The 23,549-nt window shown below is 41.2% G+C and overlaps 1 protein-coding gene across 10 annotated transcripts in view; it reads left to right on the plus strand.

Annotated features, from left to right (window-relative positions):
• The window catches only part of LOC138755773 (receptor-type tyrosine-protein phosphatase mu-like), a 1,095,616-nt gene that overhangs the window by 994,010 nt on the left and 78,057 nt on the right, over positions 1 to 23,549 (plus strand). For all 10 annotated transcript variants that reach the window (XM_069922352.1, XM_069922354.1, XM_069922355.1 and 7 more), the window contains one exon: positions 17,299 to 17,396. In XM_069922352.1, coding sequence (XP_069778453.1) covers positions 17,299 to 17,396 — 98 coding nt within the window. The remainder of the gene's footprint in view (positions 1 to 17,298; positions 17,397 to 23,549) is intronic.

The raw sequence follows: 23,549 nt of genomic DNA on the forward strand, positions 1-23,549 counted from the left end.
GGAGTGGTAGCTTAGAGAGGGGGCGTTGTGGAGTGATGGCTTAGAGAGGGGGGTGTTGTGGAGTGGTGGCTTAGAGAAGGGGACGTTGTGGAATGGTGGCTTAGAGAGGGGCGTTGTGGAGTGGTGGCTTAGAGGGGGACGTTGTGGAGTGGTGGCTTAGAGAGGGACATTGTGGAGTAATGCCTTATGGAGGGGGACGTTGTGGAGTGGTGGCTTAGAGAGGGGGATGTTGTGGAGTGGTGGCTTAGAGAGGGGGACATTGTGGAGTGGTGGCTTAGAGAGGGGAATGCTATGGAGTGGTAACTTAGAGAGGGGGATGTTGTGGAGTGGTGGCTGAGGAGGAGTTTGCTCCCAGCAAGGTAAGATTTGTAATTAAATTAGTTAATTAGCTGAGGAATTGGATAATGGAGGCAATATTTAGGGCAGTCTAATGTTCTTATTGCAGGATGTGGGAAGTCAGGGATATCATACTTGTTGCTGGTGACTACACCTGCAAGAGGTGCACTCAGCTGTAGCTCCTGATAAACTTAGTTGCGGAACTGGAACTGCAGCTGGATGAACTTTAGCTCATTCAGGAGGTAGAGATAAAGAGGAGTTCTTGGGAGGCAGTCACCCTTAAGAGTCAGTAGGCAGGCAGCTGGGTGATTGTTAGGAGACGCAAGGGGAAGAGGCAGAAGGAGCAAAGTACTGCATCAGTAATAGGTATACTGTTGGTGGGGATGATCTACCAGGGACAAGTTGTAGTGGTTATGTCTCTGGCACCGAGACTAGACCTTCAGCTCAGACAGGAAGGAGGGAAGAGAGGAGTGCAGTAGTAATAGGGGATTTGATAGTTAGGGGGACAGATAGGGGGTTCTGTGGGAGAGATTGAGTATCTTGGATTGTCTGCTACCTCCCTGGTGCCAGGGTCTGAGATATTTTGGAGTGAGTTCTCCTGATTCTAAAGAGGGAGTGTGAGCAGCCAGATGTCATGGTCCATGTAGGCACCAATGCCATGAGTAAGAAGGGTGAGGAGGTCCTGCTAGGAGAGTTGGGGGAGTTGGGTGCAAAGTTGAAGCACAGGACCACCTCAAGATTGCTATGAGTACCATGTGCTAGTGAGTCTAGAAATGAGAAGAAAATGCAGCTAAAGAGATGGTGCAGGAGGGTGGGCTTCATGTATCTAGATAATTGGGCTTTGCTCCAGGGAAGGTGGGACCTGTTCTGATGAGGACAGTTTGCACCTGAACTGGAACTTGTGGGTAGGTTTGCTAGTTCTGCTCGGGGGCGTGGTGGAGGGGTGGGGGGGCTTAAACTAGATTTTCAGGGGAATGGGAACCACAGTGATAGAGCAGGTAGTGAGGTGGAGGATGGTAAGGGTCATGTGAGGACTGCATGCAAAGACAGAAAGCAGAGGTTTGTAAATAATAGAAATGATCTCACATGTATCTATTTCAATGCAAGGAGTATTGTAGGTAAGGCAGATGAGTTTAGGGTGTGGATTTGCACGTGAGACTATGATATTATTGCCACTAGTGAGACTTAGTTGCAGGAGGGGCAGGACTGGCAGCTCAATGTTCTGGGGTTCTGATGCTTCAGACATGATGGGGGGGATGGATGAAAGGGGGAGGAGTGGCGTTGCTAGTCAGGGAAAATATCACAGCTCTGCTTAGACAGGACAGCACTGGATTTGTAGACCATCCAAGAGAATTGGAGGTGAAAATCTGTCGCAAGATAGCAGACTATTTTAAGAAACACAGAAAGCTGTGATAGTAGGAGATTTTAACTTTCTGCATATTGACTGGGACTCCCATGGTGTAAAAAGGGCTGGATGGCTTGGAGTTTGTCAAATGTGTATAGGAAAGTTTTCTAAATCAATATATGGAACTACCAATGAAAGAGGATGTAATACCTGATCTCCCATTAGAGAACCAGCTAGGTCAAGAAGTATGTGTATGGGAGTGTTTTGGGTTCAGTAGCCATAATGTCATTAGGTTCAAGTTACTTATGGATAAGAATAGATCTGGTCCTAGAGTTGATGTTTTAAATTGGAGAAAGGCCAATTTTGTAAAAATGAGAAAGAATCTGAGGAAACAATTAGAATAAGCTGTTTGACAAGTATGTGCCCAGCAAGTGGAAGGCATTCAAGGGCAAGATTTTGAGGGTTACAGAGTTTGCATGTAACAGGATTAAAGGCAAAATTAACAGGCATAGCGAACCTTGGTTTTCAAGGGATATGGGTGATATGATTAAGAAGTGTATAACCAGTATAGGCAACAAAGAGTAAATGCAATACTTGCAGAATATAGAAAATGTAAGAGAATACTAAAGAAGGAAATCAGGAAGGCAAAAAGAAGGCATGAGGATGCTTTGGCAGATAATATAAAGGTAAATCTGAAGGGTTTCTACAAGTATATTAAGAGAAAGAGGATAACAGGGGAAAAAATTGGTCCCCTAGAAGATTAGATTGGTCACCTATGTGTGGAGCCTCATGAAATGGGGGAGATCTTGAACAATTTTTTTACATCAGTATTTACTCAGGAAACCGGTATAATACATATGGATAGAAGGATATCCTTCTAAACAAATAAAAGGGTCATGAAATATCTGGAGATTAAGGAGGAAGAGGTGATTGCTGCCTTACAGCAAGTAAAGGTAGACAAATCTCCTGGGCCAGATATGATATTCTCTCAGACCTTGAGGGAGACGAGTGTTGAAATTTGCAGGCGCCTTGATGGATATATTCAAAATTTCCTCAGCCATGTGAGAGGTGCTGGAGAATTGGAGAGTAGCTCATCTTGTCCTGCTGTTTAAGAAAGGTTCCAAAAGTAAGCCAGGTAACTATAGGCCAGTGAGCCTGGTGTCAGTAGTAGGCAAATTGTTGGAAGTAGTTCTGAGAGATAGGAGATATAGGTATTTGGACAGTTATGGGCTGAGTGAGGATAGTCAGCGTGGCTTTGGGTGTGGTAGGTCATGTTTAATAATTCTTGCAGACTTTTTTATGGAAGTTATCAAGAAGGTAAATGAAGGAAAGGCTGTGGATCTTGTCTACATGGACTTTAATAAAGCCTTCGACAACATACCACATGGGAGATTAGTTCAGAAGGTTAAGACACTAGGTATACTTAGAGTGGTTGTAAACGGGATTCGAAATTGGCTCTGAGGGAGAAATCAGTGGTAGTGAATGGTTGCTTCTCATACTGGAGGCCTGTGATGAGTGGAGTGCCTCAGTGATCTGTGTTGAAACCTTTGTTGTTTGTTGTCTATATCAATGAGCTGGATCAGCACATTTGCTGTTGACATAAGGATAGAAGGCATAACAGAAAGATATCACGATTTTCAAAGCTTGCAGAGGGATCTGGACCAACTGGGAGTTGGTCATCCAGTAAATGGATGATGGCGTTTAATACAGATAAGTGTGAGGTATTACATTTTGGAAGAGAAAATCAATTAAGGATGTACACTGTAAATAGTAGGCCACTGAGGAGAGCAGAGATGTGGGGATAGAGGTATATTGTTCCCTGAAGATGGTGTCACAGGTGGACAGGTTTGCAAATAAAGATTTTGGCTTCTTGGCCTTTTATAAATCAAAGTTGGGATGTTATGTTGAAGTTATCCAAGGCATTGGTGAGTCCAAATTTTGAATATTGTGTGCAGTTCTAGTTGCCTAACAACAGGAAGATGAGATTGAAAGAATGCAGAGAAGATTTACTGGGATGTTGCTGGGTCTTCAGGAGTTGAGTTACAAGGAAAGATTAAACAGGTTAGGACTTTATTCCTTGGAACAAAGATGAATAAGGGAAGATATGATAAAAATACAAAATTATGAAGGGTATAGACTGAATAAATGCGAATAAGTTCTTTCCACTGAAGCCGAGAGATAAATACAAGAGGACATGGCTTTAGGGTGAAAGGGCAAAGGTTTATGGGGGACATTAGAATGGAACCTCTTCGCTCAGTGGTGGGAGTGTGGAATGAGCTGCCATCTGATGTGGTGGGTGCAGACTCAATCTTGAGTTTTAAGAATAAATTGGATAACTACAAGGATGAGAGAGGTGTGGAGGGTTATGGAATGGGAGCAGGTTATTGGGACTAGCTGAACAATGGTTGGCACAGATTAGAAGGGCTGAATGGCCTGTTTTCTCTGCTGTAGCATTCTATGGTTCTAAGAGTACGTAAGGGCAGAAATACCAAGTTCCTGATGACACCATGCCCTTTAGATATCGTTGGTTATAAAATGGTGCTTAAAAGTCACAGTTGTAGTTGGGGAGATGCTTATTTGGCACTTGGAAACAAATAGATGTTCAATACATAGAACATGCAACATTAAAACCATAAAACAATGGAACAAAAGAACAGGTCCTTTGGCTACCAATGTCTCAGCCAAATTAAACTAATTTCATCTGCTTGTACATGATCCATATTCCTCCATTCTGCACGTTCACATGCCTCCATAAATACCATGATCAAGACTTTTTCCACCATCCTCCACCTAGGGTGGCCACTTTCAAATTTCCAAAAAGGAGGATGTGATCATAGGTTATTTTATGTTTAGAAAAATATCTCAGTCCTCATCCGTAAGTGACAATTTATTTTCAAAAAAACCTTTTTTAAAATAAAATTGTCACAGATGAGAACTGGGGTTTTTTTTTCAAAATTTGATTAATGAATCCTGTGTGTAACATTGGTGCAATTCAAAGTGGGGCATAAGGCCCATGTTTCAAAAATTAAACCATCTCACTTCTATTCTGATATTGATCAATTATGTGATAAATGTAACATTTTCAAGACTTCATTGATACATGTGTTTTGGGCTTGCTCCAGTTTAGAAAATGTTTGGAAAAAGTTTTTACAAACTTTATCAGTCATTTTTAAGGTCAAATTAGAACCATGGCCCTTCATTGCTTTATTTGTTTTTTCTTGGAGATACTACTGACTCCATCTAAGAAGTAAATTTTAGCTTTTACCTCGTTGATAGCTAGACGGGTAATTTTGATGAAATGGAAAGACAGCGCTCCACCTACTCATACTCAATGGTTACAGGAGGTCGCATCCTTCCAAAGTTTAGGAAAAAAAACAGATATCATGTGAAAGATGTAAAGGTGATTTTTTTTTACAAGATGGGACCATTTGTGGAGTATTACCATAATTTACTTTAAATGAGGTGTCTGGATGCCTCCTGATCAGTGGGGTCTGGTCTCCAAATGTCATCTATCGATTCCTATGTATAGTTAATATGCAAGGTAGCCTTGTTTAGAGGGAGGAGTTTGATTGATAGGGTTTCTTACCTTTTTTGTTTTCTCTTTTGAGATATTTTGATAAGATGGATTTGATTGAGAAGGGTATGGTTATGGTATTATTTGAGATGTACAAATTATGTCTTGTATTTCAGTCCATGTATTGAATTAATATGTATGTTTTTTATTAATCTCAATAAATACATATTTTTTAAATTTAAACGGCGCGCGCTCATTCACCATTTTACCGCAGCATCATGGTGCAAAGCATTGTGGTAAAACCAGATTTCAAAATCAATTGAAATAGTCCAAGAAAATGTGAGTTAGTATCTGTGGTTCATTCGAAATTCTGACAGCAGAGGGAAAGAAGCTAGCGTTGTGCCACTTGAGAGCTTGCCTCCAGGCTCCTGAACCTTTTACATGATGGTAGCAGAGTGAAAAGGGTATGGTTGTGGGAATCCTTGAGGATTGAGGCTGCTTTCTGAAGACTCTGCATCTTGTAGATGTCCTCAGTGATGTGAAGACTGGTGCCTGTAATTTCGCAGGCTGGAGTTTTAGACTGAATGCTCTCTGCAATACACCTGTAGAGCTTTTCAAGAGTCTTTGGTGACATATGGATTTGTTGTCATACACTTGCATATAATGAATATGTGCACCAAACTTCTTTCTGCACCCAAACAAGTACTTTTGCAATGAAATAAACAACTACAATAAATTATTCAGATAGTGATAATAAATGTAAAAGAGAGGCAGATAAGAAATATTCAGTTTTTTAGTTCAAGAGAAAAAAGTGGTGTTTCAAACAAGAAGACAGGCCTTTTTTGTGGTTTTCGGAGTAGTTTATGGTTAGGGTGGTAAGTGGAGATTCAAGAAGCTGATACCCATTCAGGGAAAAAAAATCCCTTAAAACTGTCTACCTCCCACCATTATGAAATGCGACTCCAAACAGTGGTTGATGCTATCTTGGATCCAAGAGCCTTAAGGGGTATAGTATGCTGTTATGATTCTACCACTATTAAGTTCTCGTACAATTAAACATCCCTGATATCCAGCATTTGTGGGGATCAGTAGATGCCATATAAGTGAACTCTTTGGTTGCTTGAGACTGCATGTTGCATGATTGGCGAAATAATGGCAAGGGGCACCATTTTTAAATGTCTGTAACTTTTTAACCTATTTATTTTCCGCAATTTTTTTTTTGCCAATTGCTTGAAGTTGCCGGGTGCTTGAATTCCAGATAACAGGAGTTTTATTGTATTTACACTGTAACTCAAAGGCCCTTCACATGATCATGGATAGGGTTGTAAGGAAAGCTTTCAGTATCTTACCCTTTATAAATCAAAGTATTGAGCGTAGCAATTGGAATGTTATGTTGAAGTTGTTTAAGACATCTGAGAAGCCAAATATGGAATATTGTCTGCAGTTCTGGATGCCTAACTATTGAAAGGATATCAATAAGATTGAAAGAGTGCAGAGAAGATTTACTAGGATGTTGCTGGGTCTTCAGGAGTTTAATTACAGGGGTACATGGAAATGAATAAATGCATTCCATTGGAAAAAATAACATATAATTTAAAAAATAAAATCACACTGTTTGAACAAATTTGGGAACCGTATATGGAACATAACAGAGGAGCTTGCCTAGGACCTCCATCCCCTAAAATGAAAATGAAAAGAAGACAAAACAAATAGATTCAGTGTGTAACAAATAGATGACGCATTTCTTGTTTATCTTCCTTTGTGTGAAGACATTGTTTTATGGTTTTATTGTATATGTTGAATATTTATGGATTTTGGAGGGGGGTGGGAAGAAGGGAGGGAGGGAAATGGGGAAAAAAGGGAGAAAATGCCACTGTGTAAATTTAATGAGAAACGTTTGTACATATTTTAGTTGATACGGTTCACAGTGTAAAAAATAAAAATTCTTAAAAAAAAGAAAAACTTGGCAAACCTCTACATACGTGTTGTGGAGCACATGCTGACCAGCTGCCTAACGGCCTGGTATGGGGGCACTATACATCTGAGCAAAACGCCCTGCTAAAGGTTGAATCACAGGCAAAACTCTCCACACCTAGGAGAAAATGTTCATGGAATGCTGCCATTGAAGAGTAGCAGCACCCAGGACATGCTCGGTTCTCACTGCTGCCATCAGGAAAGAGGTATAGGTGCTTCATGACTTATATACCCATGTTCAGGAACAGTTACTACCCCTCCACCATCAGACCCCTCAACAACAAAATCAGAGACTAATTTAAGGACTCTTACTTCGCATATTATGTATTATTGAATTTTTTTTTCTGTATTGCACAGTTTATATTTATTTCTTTGTTTATTTTTCTCTCTTTTGTATATGTATTTTTTTCTTGAGTATATTTTTTTTCGCACTAACCATATGTAGAAATTCTGCCTGGGCCACAGGATAAAGAATCTCAGGCTCGTATATAATATTATACATGTACTCTAACAATAAATCTGAACTTTGAAAAACAAAAAAAGAGTTGAGTTACAGGGAAAGACTAAGCAGGTTAGGACTTCATTCCTTAGAGCAAAGAAGAATGAGGGGAGATTTGATAGTGGTTTACAAGATTATGAGTGGTATAGACAGAGCGGATGGGAATAGACTTTTTCCACTTAGAGATATATAAGAGAGGTCATAGTTTTAAGCTGAAGGGAGAAAGGTTTGGGGCAGTGGTTTTCAAACTTCCACCCCCAACCACCCCCCCCACCACCACATTCATTCACATTCCACCTTGAGTAATCCCGATGCCATGGATGCTCTGTGATTAGTAAGGGATTGTATGTGAATGGGAAGAAAAAGTTTGAAAACTGCTGTTTTAATTGTACTTAATTCACTCATTATGTGCACGGTTTCATAACTCCAAAGGAAATGGGCCAATGACAATTTTTCTCAAGCAGAATATTTCAGTAACAATTGGGTCTAGAGCAGTGGTTCTCAACCTTCTCTTCTCACACACATACCACCTTAAGCAATCCCTTACTAATCACAGAGCACCAATGGCGTAGGGATTACTTAAAGTGGAATGTGAGTTTAGAGGGGTTGTTTGAAAACCACTGGTTTAGGGGGAACATTAGAGGGAAGTTCTTCACTCAGAGCTATGGGAATATGGAATGAGCTGCCATCTGATGTGGTGAATGCAAGCTTGATCATGTATTTTAAGAACAAATTGGATAGATCCATGGATGGTAGAGGCCTGGAGGGTTATGTAATGGGAGCAGATCAGTGGAACTAGGGAGATGATGGTCGGCACAGACTAGAGGGGCTGAATGGCCTGTTTTCTATGCTGTATGGTTCTATGATACTGCTGCCATAGATAGCAGATACTATAAGGGCACCTTGCAGTTTAACTATTATTAACACAACTCCGAATGAACTCGCTTATCCCTATTAAGACTCTAGTGGACCACTGGAGGAATGCTGCTCTCTCTGTGATGCTGCTGAGTTGAGGAGCTACCTTCTTCCTCAAAACTCTTGGAAGATGAGCAGAAATGTTCTCTGGAACATTTTACCCCATATTTATCTCAGCCAATATCTCAATCCAATCCTTTCACTTAATGCTAATGCATTTCCTGCATTACAATGGTAACTACACTTCAAAATCTTACTGCAAAGAAATGTGACAAAATTTGTTTTAAAGGTGCTATATAAATGCAGGTTTCTTTCTTACTGAGTAGGAGCACATATGGTAGTCATTAGTGTAATTTACTGCAGAGAATTGTTGTTTTGTATCCCCAGGAAATGTATGAAATCAGGCATGCATGACATTTAACAAGTTATGCACTGTGGCATAAATTGTTTCCTGAAAGCAATTTAAACAAAACAGTTCTTAATTAGGCTAAAACTACCAGCACTTCATAATATAAATGTGGCCAATTTGCATATGTAAAGTCAACTATTGGAATCACAAATCTGGAGATGGAAAGTAAATGTGAATGATACAGTGACAATTTATGTTTCAACTCCAAAAGCGCTTGCAGGGATTAAAATAATTAACGATAAAAGGCAAATGTTTGCCAACTGAGCTTCGAATACAAGTGGTGTCCTGAACATCAAATATTATGCTTCATGAGATTCAAACCTCCTGCCATTCCCTTTGGTGTAATTGTTTCTCTGTGATATAGCATGAGCTCCAGTGCTTTTGGCATTTCTTGTATCAATTAACCTTTCTCACATTTAATGCAGGTGAATATACCGCTTTATCCATTTTTATAAAATGCAAATAAATATAGATGTGTACCTCTTTCAAACCCTCTGTCTGTCCCATTTTAACAATGGACTTCTAAATTTATAAAATGTTATAAAGGCCTCCATGATCCATCTTCCATAGTGTTCATTTCCTCATCATTCAGGTGCCTTGTCGTTCAGCTTTGACCCTCCGAGTTGTAGTTGTTGCCTCCACTGTTCTCCTTCGGTGAAGGTCCCATCTTTGAGCTGAGACTGTAGTCGATGTTGAGTTCATGATTACACATGGGGAAAATAATGAAGTAGTTTCCTGTCACCTTCTTCAGTTGCAGAGTCCATACTGGATGGGTAACCCTGGCCATTGATCAGAAGATTCATCTGCCCAGTGTTTTTAGTTTTACAACCATAAATTCCAATTTGTAGTGTCTGCTTGTGTAAAAAAAAAACATCCTCCATCTGTAATCCATAGTTTTGCATGATTGGGAGGCTAAACAGGTACGCCACCTTGCCCAAGGGTGACCTATAGGCTTTCAGACAGAAGGAGTGCCTTACACCTTTTGCTGAGCAATTGCACAGCACCGACACCTTAGTATGTACAATTTTGGAATAACTTAGCTTCCTGACCCTTTGGTATTATATGATCACATTGCTCAAGCAAAGAAATGTGGGCACTGCAAGAGCCCAAGGACAATTAAACCCTTTCTAATATTGTTGGAAATCAAGTTCTTTACAAACAATTGAATCTTTAATGTCCACCTCAGAGGGCAGATAAATCCTCAGGTTAATAAAACCATAGCAAATTTATTGGCACGCAAGAAGGCAGTTTGTCCCATCATGTCCTGGCCAGTTGGAGGAGAGTCCTCCAGCTCATTCCACTTCCTGACAGAAGTCCTATAATGCTACGGGTCAATGCTCCTCAACTATGACGAAGTCTTTACCTCCACTGTCCTTTCAGGCACGTTAATTTCCTTGCAGGCTGAATCTCTTTTCCTCATCCCTCTGCCTACAAATTCCTTTCTTTTTAAAATATTTTTATTTGATATTTTGGAGTATAACCAATAAAACAGTACAATTATACAAGGTGAGACAAGATTTTTTAAAAAGTTGGAAATAATTCTCATGATAAGGAATTCCAGAGCACAATTATGACTTTAAAGTAAAATGTAACAACAAAAAAAACCCCAAAAAAGGAAAGAGAAAAAAAATATTAAAAGTCCATCCTCTAAGCAAGGTTGAGCATTGACGTGTTTGAATCACGTAATGCCAACTTGGAGAGATACAATACAGTGCCAAAATTCCACAACAACACTCATTCTTAAGATTACCATCTCATAGTTCATAAATGGACCCCATATCTTTTGAAAGAATATTTGAATCCTTGATAGCATATCTAATTTGTTCTAGAGTTGAACAAGACATAATATCCCTTAGCCATTGTGTATGTGTAGGTGGAGTGTTATCTTTCCATTACACTTTATTGAGAGCCAGATGTGCAATGTTGATGAAAAGGAAAGATCTCGCCTACAAATTCCAAATTGTTCCTTTTAGTTTTTGGAGAAATAGGTCCTCTTTATTAAATATTTCTCTGTTTAGAGAGATAGGTCCTCTTTATTAAATATTTCTCTGCTTAGAGAAATAGGTCCTCTTTATTAAATATTTCTCTGTTTAGAGAGATAGGTCCTCTTTATTAAATATAAACCTATCTAAGTGTTGCAAACTGATTCAACCATGTTTGTTCCAAAGGTCATTGACCTGAAACATTGATTGGTTTATTTTTCCGCAGATGCTGCCTGATTGGCCTTTTTATTTTTTATGTATTTTAATTTTAATGATACAGCATGGTAGAAGCCCCTTCCAGCCCATGAAACACATACTGCCCTTATTACACCCAATTAATCTACCAGGCATGAACAATTTGGGGGGTGGGAGGAAATCAGAACATCCAGATATCAATGCAGGCCACAGAAGCCCCTTTCACACTTGCATCCCAGTAAATCAACCGCTCAGTGTCTCAGGATAAGGATGAGGGTTTGGCCTTTCACACAAGACCACTCCTAACTGAGACACTGAACACTTTCACACTTGCAAGGGTTTGTCCCCAGTGTTTGGTCTGTTCTACCTTTAATAGGAAGTGCCTGTAATGCAATTGCCCATTTCACACTTGCCTGCTCTCAACGCCGGTGTCCGCAAACGCCGGGAATTGTATTAAGGGTCAAGACCGGCAATCCCCGACGTAAGATGACGTCATCTTACGCCGGCGTTGAGCAGACTTTGCTTTCACACTTTCCGCTTTAAAGGCTGATTGGTGCTCGATTCCTGGGATCACTGGGAAGTGCGAAAGGGGCTAGAGAGAAGAAACAAACTTCCTTACAGAGTAGACTAGGTTCAAATCCAGGTCATTGGCACTGTAGCTACGACACTAATCATGGTGCTACCTTCTTGTATTGGATCTTGTCATATTCCAGCACCTGTAGTTTTTTTTTAAATTTCCTTTCTAATTTTGCCAAAATGTACCAGCCTGGACAATATCTTCCTGAAATTCCTCTCCACTCTCTCTATTGCAATCCCCACCTGTGGTGCAACCATTGTGCCTACGTATCTAGCAAAATCTCCCTGCACTTCTTTTCTATACTTCAGCTACTTAAGGAAAGTATCAGTTGTGCCTGATCAGCCAATTTGCTATTGGCTTTAAGCACCTGTGAACATGCATTTCAAGGTCCTCTGTTCTTACAGCTCAGTGATTGATGGTCAGTATGATAATATTCCTACTTCTGCAGTCAGTGGCAGTCAATCCCTTGTAAGTGTTTTGCTTTGAGGATTGATCTGACTGCCTTTTTACCCAGACAACACCGCCGACTATCACTGTGGAATCATTATGACATGTTTTTTTTCCCCAAAATAAACTTTATTCACAATAAAAATCATTTAGACTGTTACATACCTTCTCAAATTAGTATTTAGTACCATTGCCAACACTGTGGCCTCTTTCAAGTTCAAGTTTATTACCATCTGACTGTACATATCTTTGGCTTGGCTTCGCGGACGAAGATTTATGGAGGGGGTAAAAAGTCCACGTCAGCTGCAGGCTCGTTTGTGGCTGACAAGTCCGATGCGGGACAGGCAGACACGGTTGCAGCGGTTGCAGGGGAAAATTGGTTGGTTGGGGTTGGGTGTTGGGTTTTTCCTCCTTTGCCTTTTGTCAGTGAGGTGGGCTCTGCGATCTTCTTCAAAGGAGGTTGCTGCCCGCCAAACTGTGAGGCGCCAAGATGCACGGTTTGAGGCGTTATCAGCCCACTGGCGGTGGTCAATGTGGCAGGCACCAAGAGATTTCTTTAGGCAGTCCTTGTACCTTTTCTTTGGTGCACCTCTGTCACGGTGGCCAGTGGAGAGCTCGCCATATAACACGATCTTGGGAAGGCGATGGTCCTCCATTCTGGAGACGTGACCCATCCAGCGCAGCTGGATCTTTAGCAGCGTGGACTCGATGCTGTCGACCTCTGCCATCTCGAGTACTGTACATATACAACCAGAGAAAACAGCGTTTCTCCAGACCACAGTGCACACACAATATAGAGCACATAATAAAATCACATAACTGTACAAACAAGAAGATATAACTTAAAATAGTTATTTTCAGACAATTTTACTTGCTTCCAGGATACTGTCCCTTCTCCTTCTGTTGTTTGAGACACTTCCTCTCCAGTCTTGGCCCTTCAGTACCTGATATCGGAAGGACTCTAGACTGTGGTCCTTTCCCACAGAGCCTCAGCAAGAACTGCAGCCTGGGATATGCCAGTGGGCAGAATTCCCTCACTGATAGCTTAGTCCGTTACCCTATGATCATCCTTATAGACTCAGCAACAGCAAAGAGATGGTGATGGATCTCATTTCAGTGCCTGTCCATGTATCACAGTGGTGGAACTTTCTAATGTTAATGGGAGGACTCGGAGCAGTGTGGATGAACTGAGAGATCTGAGTCCATAGAACACTCAAAGCTGCTGCAAAGGTCGATAGTGTTGTTCAGAAAACAAAAGTGGCGTGTTAGCCTTCATTAACTGTGGGATTGAGTTCAAGAGCTGTGAGCTAAGGTTAAAGCTATATAAGACCTTGGTTAGATCTCACTTGGAATATTGTCTTTAGTTCTGGTCACCTCGTTATAAGAAAGATGTGGATCCTATAGAGAGAGTGGAGAAGAAATTTACTAGGGTGTTGCCTGGATTGGAGAGTTTGCCTTATGAGAATAGGTTGAGTGAACTTGGCCTTTTCTCCTTGGAGCGCGGAGGATGAGGATTGACCAGATAGAAGTGTACAAGATGATGGGAGATAATATGGATTGCCTTCTTCCTAAGGCTGAAATGGCTAACACGTGGGGGGTATAGTTTTAAGGTGTTTTGAAGTAAGTACAGGGGCCATGTAAGGGATAGGCTTTTCACACAGAGAGTGGAAGGTACATGGAGCGTGCTACCAGTAACGGTGGTGGAGGCAGGTACAATGGGATCTTTCAAGAGACTAATAGAGAGGTGCATGGAACTGAGAAAAATGGGGAGTTAGGAAATTCCAGGCAATCTTTAGAATAGGTTATTAGATCAGCACAACGTGTGGTCCAAATGGCCTATATTGTGCAATAGATTTCGAAGTTTTATGCTCTAAAATGCTGGAACAGTCTGGATCTACAGTGACTCCACATGTTGTTGAATTGCTTCCAAAGAAAGCATATTTGGAAGTGAAGAGCAGGAATAAAACACAAAATTCTACAGAAACCATGGGTTGAAGTGAAAACACAACATTGGAGAAACTCAGCAGGTTAAACAGTGTACTTTAAAGAGCAAAAATAAAGATGCATAACCAACGTTTCAGGCTTGAGGCCTTCATCAAAGCATCCAGCAAGCAGGAATGGCTACCATGAACCAGAACAAAGAGATGAACTTCACTTTCATGTCCATCTTATGTTAAAGTAACAGAGGAGATGAATACTAATGAAGGAATGCAGAGAAAGCATGACAAAGAAACTATATCAATCAATTTCTTATATTTAAAAAAAATCAAAGAACTGTTGAAGATAACAGTATAAAAGTAATTTCAGAGACAGCCTGGGTGGAACTGATTAACATGGTATTTTTTGTAATACTTATTAAGTACAACATTAAAGGAAAAAATGCTTTCAAAATCATTAATTTCCATCAATTCTGGGCAGAATGTAAAGCATTAATATTTCAAGGGGTGGTATGCTTCAATTGAAAGCAAGGCACCAAAGATTAAGTTTACTTCAGTGTTACCAGTTTTGGGATCAAATGGCAAAGACAAGCTACTCTGGAGAGGCATTGAACCCACACAAAATGGGAGAGCATTGTGGAAAGAGAGAGAGAGCTTCAAAGCTTTGTGTTTATGGAGTTCAACAGAGCTTAAATGTTTCTGTGGATCACACTCTGCTCTGGATGACATTCATCTTTCAGCTTCACTTTTGGTGACGCCGAAAGTTGATGCAGACCTGATGTAAATTGTATTATGGGGAAATTAACTTGAAGCTCTGGATCAAAGCAAACCTCGAGGTTGCAGTCCCTCTGTGAGGAGCCCAATGTTGAATTACTCTGTGATTAATGCAACAGTGCAATTGATCTGCTCTCCTGATCGGTGGGCTTCTCAAATATATCTAATGGTAATGGAGAAGAATAGGTGGAGCTCATAAAATGATGAATCAAAATGTTGGGTCTTCATGTCCTCAACCTCACCAACCCCCGCCCCACTTCACCATGCCATATGCACTTTCCTATGTAGAACAACATGTTGCCTTATTTCACAGCTACATTAATCGTTAAAAGAATCTCTGGTAAAAAAGCCCAAAATAGTGGGCATTTCGATCCACTCTCAGACTCATTACTCACTAATGGAGCGTCAAATTCAAATAGGAACTTGGAATTGCAACATCATTCTCTCTTTATTAATTTGAGTATTTTATGTCTCTAATTTATTTGATTATTCAATGAGAATTTTTTTATCGGTGAAGGTGAAAAACTATCAAGTGAAGTCATAAGTTTGGAGTAAAGCCACAACACACAAGGGCTGCCATTTAGCTTATGTTTGTTCTTGTTGAGAAAGAACTATTCCTGCCTCATTCCACTTTACACTTGATCTGTCAAATTCAAGTCATTTTTTTTTCATTTACACATCCAAATACCATTCCAATGCGATATTGATAATAAATATATTGTCATATACATAGTACAATGTACATTTGCTCTGAAATTCTTACTTGCTACAACTGAACAGGTATTTTATTTAAAAAATCACGCATAATAGAGCACATTTCATTAAATTGATAGAAATAATAAATACTAAAGATACAGTATATAGCTTAGCGTAGCAGTTAGTGAACGCTGTTGGAGTGCCAGCAACCAGGGTTCAAATGTCTATAAGGAGTTTGTACATTCTCACCATCTCTGCGTGGGTTTCCTCCAGGAACTCCAATTTCCTCTCATTTTCCAAAGACTCCGCTGCATTGATGAGATCAAACTCAGCGTAACAGCAAGCATGGCACTCCTTGCAGTTGCATGGGAAATTACTAAGAGTTATGGAGAGGGGAATGGGGAGGGACCACTGGTAATCATCTTCCTCCACATAACCCCTTTGTGTTTCTTGCCTCTCTCACTCCCTTTGTCTGGCTGCCACCTATCTCCTGCCCCTGTCCATAATGGTTCACCTCTACCTAATTCACCCCTCCCACCCTGTCCCCTTACCTTTTTCTACTCTTCTCCACATCCTCAAAATTGATAAAATGTTCCGGCCCGAAATATTGACCATTCTTTTTCTCCCAATGGTGCTGCTTGGCCTACACAGTTCCTCCAGCAGATTGCATTTAGTTTCCGATTCCAGCGTCTGCCATGTCCAATGCATCTCCCGGAATGAGCAGATTGTCTTATCAGAAAAATTTGGAGAGGGTACATTTGTACATTCTGGAGTTTAGACGAATGTGTGGGTAATATTGAGGCACACAAGATCCTAAGCGATCTTGACAGGATGGACGTGGAGAGGATGCTGCCTCCTGTGGGGGAATCTGGAACTACGGCCCGCAATTTAACAGTAAAGGAGTCATCTACTAAGACCGAGATGAATGATTTTTGTCACTCAGAGCATTGTGGGCTTTTGGAACTTTTCATTTAAAAATGCTGGATGAACTCAGTGGGTCAGGCGATGTTTCGGGCCGAAAACCTTTCATCGGGAATTTTTAGCCTGAAACACAGTCTCCCTATTGCTTTCCGTGGACGCGACCTGACCTGCTGAGTTCCTCCAGCTCTTTTTGTTACTCCACTTTACCAGCATCTGCAGACTTCTTGTTTACTTTTGTGGAGTGAGACGGGGTTTTTTTCTCTCTGTGAGAAACTGACATTCATACAGCCTTGGAAAGGGTGCAATTTACAGAGCCCAAATTTGCAACAAATAAACGATTAACTAGCAGCAAGCAAGAGCAGCATGTAAAGGCGATGGAAACACTTTCGATATCTTTAAGACAGAAATAGAAAAATACATGATTGGTCAGGGTGACTGAGATTAAACAGGAATGCGGAGTTGACGTCGCAATTGGATTCGGCGTGAGTTTATTAAGTCACAGAACAGGCTTAAGGAACCAGATGTTTATTTAACTAATGAGCATTCAAAAATATGTTTGAATATTTTTGCATATTAATAAATTAAGTCAATTTTTACTTCTGGAGATTTTCACATTGAAAGTCTAATCACTTCAGGGATTGGAACCTAGTCGTTGAAATTTCTGTTTCAGCTGCTGTTTTACTGTCTCTGAATATGGAATAAAAGTTGAGAATAGTTCATGTCTGAATGTTGTTTTGGTCTTGTACTGATATCTGGAATCTTTTCATCTGTGTGCAGGCCCAATGCAGGAAACAGTGTACGATTTCTGGAGGATGATTTGGCAAGAAAATTCTGCTACCATTGTCATGGTGACAAACTTGGTGGAAGTTGGAAGGGTGAGTGTGTCTTCTCGAGAGACTTGTAACAGCTTCATTTTCACAGGACGGGACCAGGTGATTTTCTCCACTCTTCCTCCTCCATTTGTGAATCGTGGGATGTTTAGCCACATTTCCTTATCATCAGATCCTTTGCCCTCAGTCTCTGCTCTGACCATGAGCTTTGGCCACAGTGTGCCACACACGAGGGAAAACACAGTCTCCTGGAGAAACACAGCATCAGTGGGAGAGAAAGAACCGTCAGCTTTTACAAGCCGGAATGCTTCATCAAGACTGAGAGTGTTGGCAAGAGATAGCCAGTCAATAGCCGAGCATCCTGTGGAAGGGTTTCAGCCTGAAACGTTGAATATTCTTTTTCTTCCACTGAGGTTAGTATAGCAGTTAGTGCAGTGCTATTACAGTACCAGTGACCCAAGTTTGAATCTGGCACTGACTGTAAGGAGTTTGTACTTGTACCCAAGACTGCGTGGGTTTTCAACAGGTGCTCCGGATTCCTCCCACCCTTCAAAACGTACGGGAGTTGTGAGTTTATTGGGTGTAATTGGGTGGCATGGACTCATGGGTTGAAAGGACCAGAATTTTTTTTATTTAAAATTTAGGTTTAAAATTGTGTTTTCTCCAAATTCCAGCGTCTGCAGGCTGTCGTGTGAATGTACCAAAACGAACCACTTATCCGTTGCTATTCTACTTCGATGTAATTGATAAGGAGTTAGAAGTAGGGAAATGGTAATATTATGGTGACATCATTTGATTAGAAATGGACTAAACGCATGAATCCAAATCCCACCTTAGTAGCTGGATAATTTAAATTCAAACAATTCAATGTTTTGTTTTGTTGGGTCTCAGTAATAGTGTCCATTTTGGAGCTGCCAGTATCAATATTTGCCGAGTCTTGGTGATCAGTGGTGATATTCTCTTCTTTAATACTTCAGCAACAGTTTTGGTGGCTCTTGAAATAATGTTATTCTTCGTACTGTAACTACATTGATCACCCACACAGCCAGATTCTGTCTCAGGTCATGGACAGCAAAGTGACCAAGAGGTGGATATTTAGATTGTGATGGAAACCCAACTACCAGTTAGGTTGATGTCATTCAGCAATGGGAATTGATTGTCCTAACCTGGTCTGGTCCCTGTGTGATGACTGACTCCTCACTTTGGGACTAATCACCCCTGTAGGACTTCCACTGCCAAAGCTCCAATTTGCCTTCACCAAGGCGAGTGTTCACTTACTGCAGAGATTCACAAAGCATTCCTCTTCCTTTTGGACTCTGCTTCCTACAATTGTGCAACCAGCGAGGACTTTTTCCTTTCTGGGGTCATTTTCCTAGATCCAGTCTGACGTTCATTTCCCTGACATTAAAGTCATAAGGAAGCTGTATTTTGACTGTTTTCGTCAATGATCTTACCAGATAAAACAATTTCTCCACCACATTATCACGTAACTGCTCACAACTGGCCCACTTATACGGGAACTAAAACTGCCGATGTGCTATTGACAGAGATCCATCTGCTTTTATTGCCAACAATCCTATTGCTCTCCATTGCAAAAACACAAGTGGCAATTTTACTTAATGACTTTTCAATATGTTGAGCAGTAAAAATATATCTAATTTAATAGATGGCTGAGGGTTGATTGGCTGTTTGTTGAGACAGTGAACTGGCGCTTCTCAAACAAAGCTGTCTTTTTGTTATTTTTGTTGTGGACCCATGGTCATCCGAGGTATCTCAATAAGACTTACTGAGCCCTGATTGCCTGAATATTTTTGCCAAAGCCCCAGCAATTCCTACACTAGCCTCCCTCAAGGCCCAAGGGAATATCTCATCAGGCCCTGGGGATTTGTCCACCCTTATTTGCTTTAAGACAGCAAGCACTTCCTCTTCTTTAATCTGTAAAGATTCTATGACCTCACTTCTTGTTTTCCTTACTTCCCATGACACTGTGTCTGTTCCTGATTGGAAAAAAAATTAAGATCTCCACCCATCTCTTTTGGCTTCTTAGAAAACTGACCACTCTGACCAATTTTGTCCCTTATTATCCTTTTGCACTTAATATACCTGTAGAAGCCCTTGGGATTTTTCTTCACATTGTCTGCCAAATCAACCTAATGTCTTCTTATCACCAATGTGTATATGTACATATGTACAGATGGTAGTGTAGGATGACTGTGATTGGCTGAGAGTGTAGCAACACCTACTGGCAGGTCTTAAAGGATTGCTCCTAGCCAGACCAGGTCATTCTGGACTGGTCGACCTACTTGTGATATGCTCCAGACTTTTAGTTAATAAAAGCCTTGGTTTGGATCAACAAGTCTTTGGTTCTTTCGATGCACATTGCACTTCTTTTTAGCCTTCCTGATTTCTTTCTTGACGTTTTCGTGCATTTTTATATGCATAAAGTACCTAATTTGTTCCATGTTGCCTATACTAGCTATACACCTCTCTCTTCTTCCAAACCACATCCCCAATATCTCTCGAAAACTAGTTTCCGAGGCCTGCTAACCTTGTCTTTATTCCTGACAGGAACATACAAACTCTGTACTCTCAAAATTTCACCTTTGATGTTCCTCCACTTACCTGGCACATCCTTGCCTGAAAACAACTTATCCCAGTCCACACCTTCTCCATAATTAACTTGAAACTAATGGCATTATGACTGCTGGACCTAAAATGTTCCCCTGCACATACTTTGTTACCTGTCCTGTCTCGTTCCCTAATAGGAGATCCAATATTGCACTCTCTCCACAGATCAATAGAGTTGGTACCTCTATCTATTAATTTAGAAAACTTTCCTGAACATATTTGACAAACTCCAAACCATCCAGCCCTTTTCCAGTTTCGGAGTCCTCTACTATCGCAACCTTGTGTTTCTTGCAGCTATCTGCTATCTCTCTACAGATTTGTTCTTCCAATTCTCACTAGCTATTGGGTGGTCTATAATACAACTCCATGAGTGTGGTCATATCTTTCCCGTTCCTCAGCTCCACCCATATACCCTCAGTGGACAATCCCCTGGTCTGGCCTGCCTGAGCACAGCTGTGATATTTCTGTGATGTGCAATGCCACTCCTTCCCCTTTCAACCCCATCCTTCTTCCGTGACTAAAGCAACGAAAGCCCAGAACATTGAGCTGCCTGCCCCTCAAGTTTCACTAATGCCCACAATGCCATAAATCCAAGTGCCAATCCACACTCTAAGCTCATCTGGCTTTCCTACAATATACCTTGCATTGAAATAGATGCACTTTTAAAAATTTCCACCTCCAGCACTGTTGACTTCTAAAAGTGCATGCAATTTTCATATCATCTTTTCCCTTCTTCACTCCTCTATCTGCTCTGGCACTCTGGTTACCTTTCCCCTGCAAATCTCATTTAAATCCACCAGAGCAGCACTAGCAAACCTTCCTGCAAGGATATTAGCCCCCTTCCGGTTCAGATGCAAACCATCCTGTCGGAACAAATCCAACCTTCCCTGGGAGGGAGCCCAATGATCCAGAAATTGAAGCCCACTCTCCTACACAAGTCTCTAGCCACGGTTAAGCTGCATTATCCTCCTATTTCTAACCTCACCAGCATGTGGCAAGGGTAATGACCCTGAGATAACAACCCTGGAAGTCCTCTCCTTCAATCTAGTGCCTAACTCCCTGAACTCTTCTTGCAGGACCTCCTTACCCCTCCTACCCATGTAATTGGTCTCCACATGGACCCCTCCCTCCTGAGAATGCCATGAACTCTATTTGAGTTATCTCAGACCCTGGCACCAGGGAGGAAACATACCATCCGGGATACTCAATCTCTTCCATAGAACCTTTTATCTGTCCATCTACCTACAGAATCCCCTATTACTATCTAGCCTCTTCTCCTCCCTTCCCTTCTTAGCCACAGGACCAGACTCTGTACAGAGACCTGATCGCCATGGCTTGTCCCTGGTAGGTCACTTCCCCCTTCTTTTAGAATGCTTCTTCTTCTTTGGGGTGAAATGATTCTTCGCCTTTTGAATTGCTCCCCAATACACCTGCCCATTGCTGCTTTACCATCTTCTCTGCTGAGTCCCCTTCAAAGTAACTTTGGCCAGCTCCTCTCGAAAGTTCGGAAAGCTCAAAGTTCAGATTTCTCGTCGGAGTACATACATGACATCACAGACAATCTTGAGATTCTTTATCCTGCAGGGCAGGCAGAATCACCACTTAATAGTAGTGCAAAAATATTGTACTCAATGTACACATGTAAACAAATAAAGAGAAGTACACAAACTGTCCAATACAGAGAGAGAGAGGGAGAAAAAAATCAAAGTACAAAGGTAAGAGTTCTTAAATGAGTCCCTGATTGAGTTTGTCGCTGAGGTGTCTGATGGTGGAGGGGTAACTGGTGGTCTCCAACTGGGTGGAGTACAACGTTAGTAAATGTGAGGTCATCCACTTTGGTAGGAAAAATAGAAGAGCAGATTATTATTTAAATGGTGAAAAACTGCAACCTGCTGTAGTGCAGAAGGACTTGGGAGTGGTTGTGCATGAATTGCAAAACGTTGGGTTGCAGGTACAACAGGCAAATGGAATTTTGGCCTTCACCGCTAGAGGAATTGAATCAAAGAGCAGGGAGGTCATGCTCCAACTGTACAAGGTACTGGTGAGGTTGCACCTGGAGTACTGTGTGCAGTTCTGGTCTCCATACTTGAGGAAGGATAGACTTGCCTTGGAGACAGTCCAGAGGAGGTTCTCCGGGTTGATCCGGAGATAACCTAACAGGAGAGACTAAATCACCTGGGATTATACTCAGTCGAATTCAGAAGAATGAGAGATCTTATAGAAACATATAAAATTATGAAAGGGAAGGATAAGTTAGAGGTAGGAAAATTGTTTTCAGTGGAAGGTGAGACAGTGAAGGGGACTCAGCCTCAAGAGTCAGGAGAGTGGATTTAAGACTGAGATGAGGAGAGGCTGTTTTTTTTTCCAGAGAGTAGTGAATCTGGAATTCTCTAAACAGTTAAGACTACTTCATTAAACATACGTAAGATTCAAATAGATTTTTACATAAAAAAGGAATTAAGGGATATGGGGAAAAGGCAGGTAGGTGGAGTTGAGTCGATGATCAGATCAGCCATGATCTTATTGAATGGCGGAGCCGGCTCGACGGGCTGAATGGCCGACTCCTGCTCCTATTTCTTAAGTTCTTTATGTTCTTATGTTAGTGCAAGTTTTTCCCTGATGGTAGCAGCAAGAACAGAGCCATGTGCTGGGTGATGTTAATCCTTGATGGCTGCTATTGCTCTCCGATGGTGGGGATGGTTTTACCTGTGGTGTTCAGGGTTGTGTCCACTACCTCATGCAGGGTTTTACGATCAGGCATACAGTATTGGTATCCCCATACCAGACCATGATGCAGCCAGTCAGCACACTTTATACCACGTGTATATAGAAATTTGCCAGGATTTCTGCAAAAGGAAAAAGTAGAGGCATTGACTTGCTTTTTTTTAAATTTTTTTATTTTTCACACTATGAACCATACTGACCAAAATACACACAAACATTTCCCTCTTGAATATACACAGTGTCATTTTCTCCCCTTTTCCCCCCTCCCTTCCCTCCCTCCTTCATCCCCCCTCCCCACCCACTCAACGTTCAATCTATATGATACATTAAACCCATTAAACAATGTCATCACACAATGAAAATAAACAAGAAAATTGTGTCTTCTACTTTTCATGATGCCATTAGTGCGTTGGGTCCAGGAAGGATCCTCTGAGATCGACTCCCAAGGACTTAAATTTGCTCACCCTCCCCACCTCTGATCCCCCAATGATCACTGGATCGTACACCTCAAGTTACGATAGTTACCATTATCCAATTGTAAATCTGATTTTAGCTTCTCCTTCTCAAACTGCAGAGTGAATTCTGTTAAATTGTGACCACTGCCTCTTAGTCAAATCCAGTTCATTGCACAGCACCAAATCCTAGTGGGCTTAACCATAAGCTGCTCTAAAAAGCCACCTTATTGGGATTTTTTGGTTCTCATTCCTGAATTCAAATCTCTACTTTTTCCTTCCTTACTGCTACATTCTGCTGAGGTCTAGCCATGCCAGACCATCTGCCCTGTCCAAAGTTCAGTGCTGTAAAATGCACATATGGAACCAAGTGTGGTTGCCACCATTCAGAATT

Source organism: Narcine bancroftii, chromosome 2, assembly GCF_036971445.1.
Source record: "Narcine bancroftii isolate sNarBan1 chromosome 2, sNarBan1.hap1, whole genome shotgun sequence".
Classification (NCBI taxonomy): Eukaryota; Metazoa; Chordata; class Chondrichthyes; order Torpediniformes; family Narcinidae; genus Narcine; species Narcine bancroftii.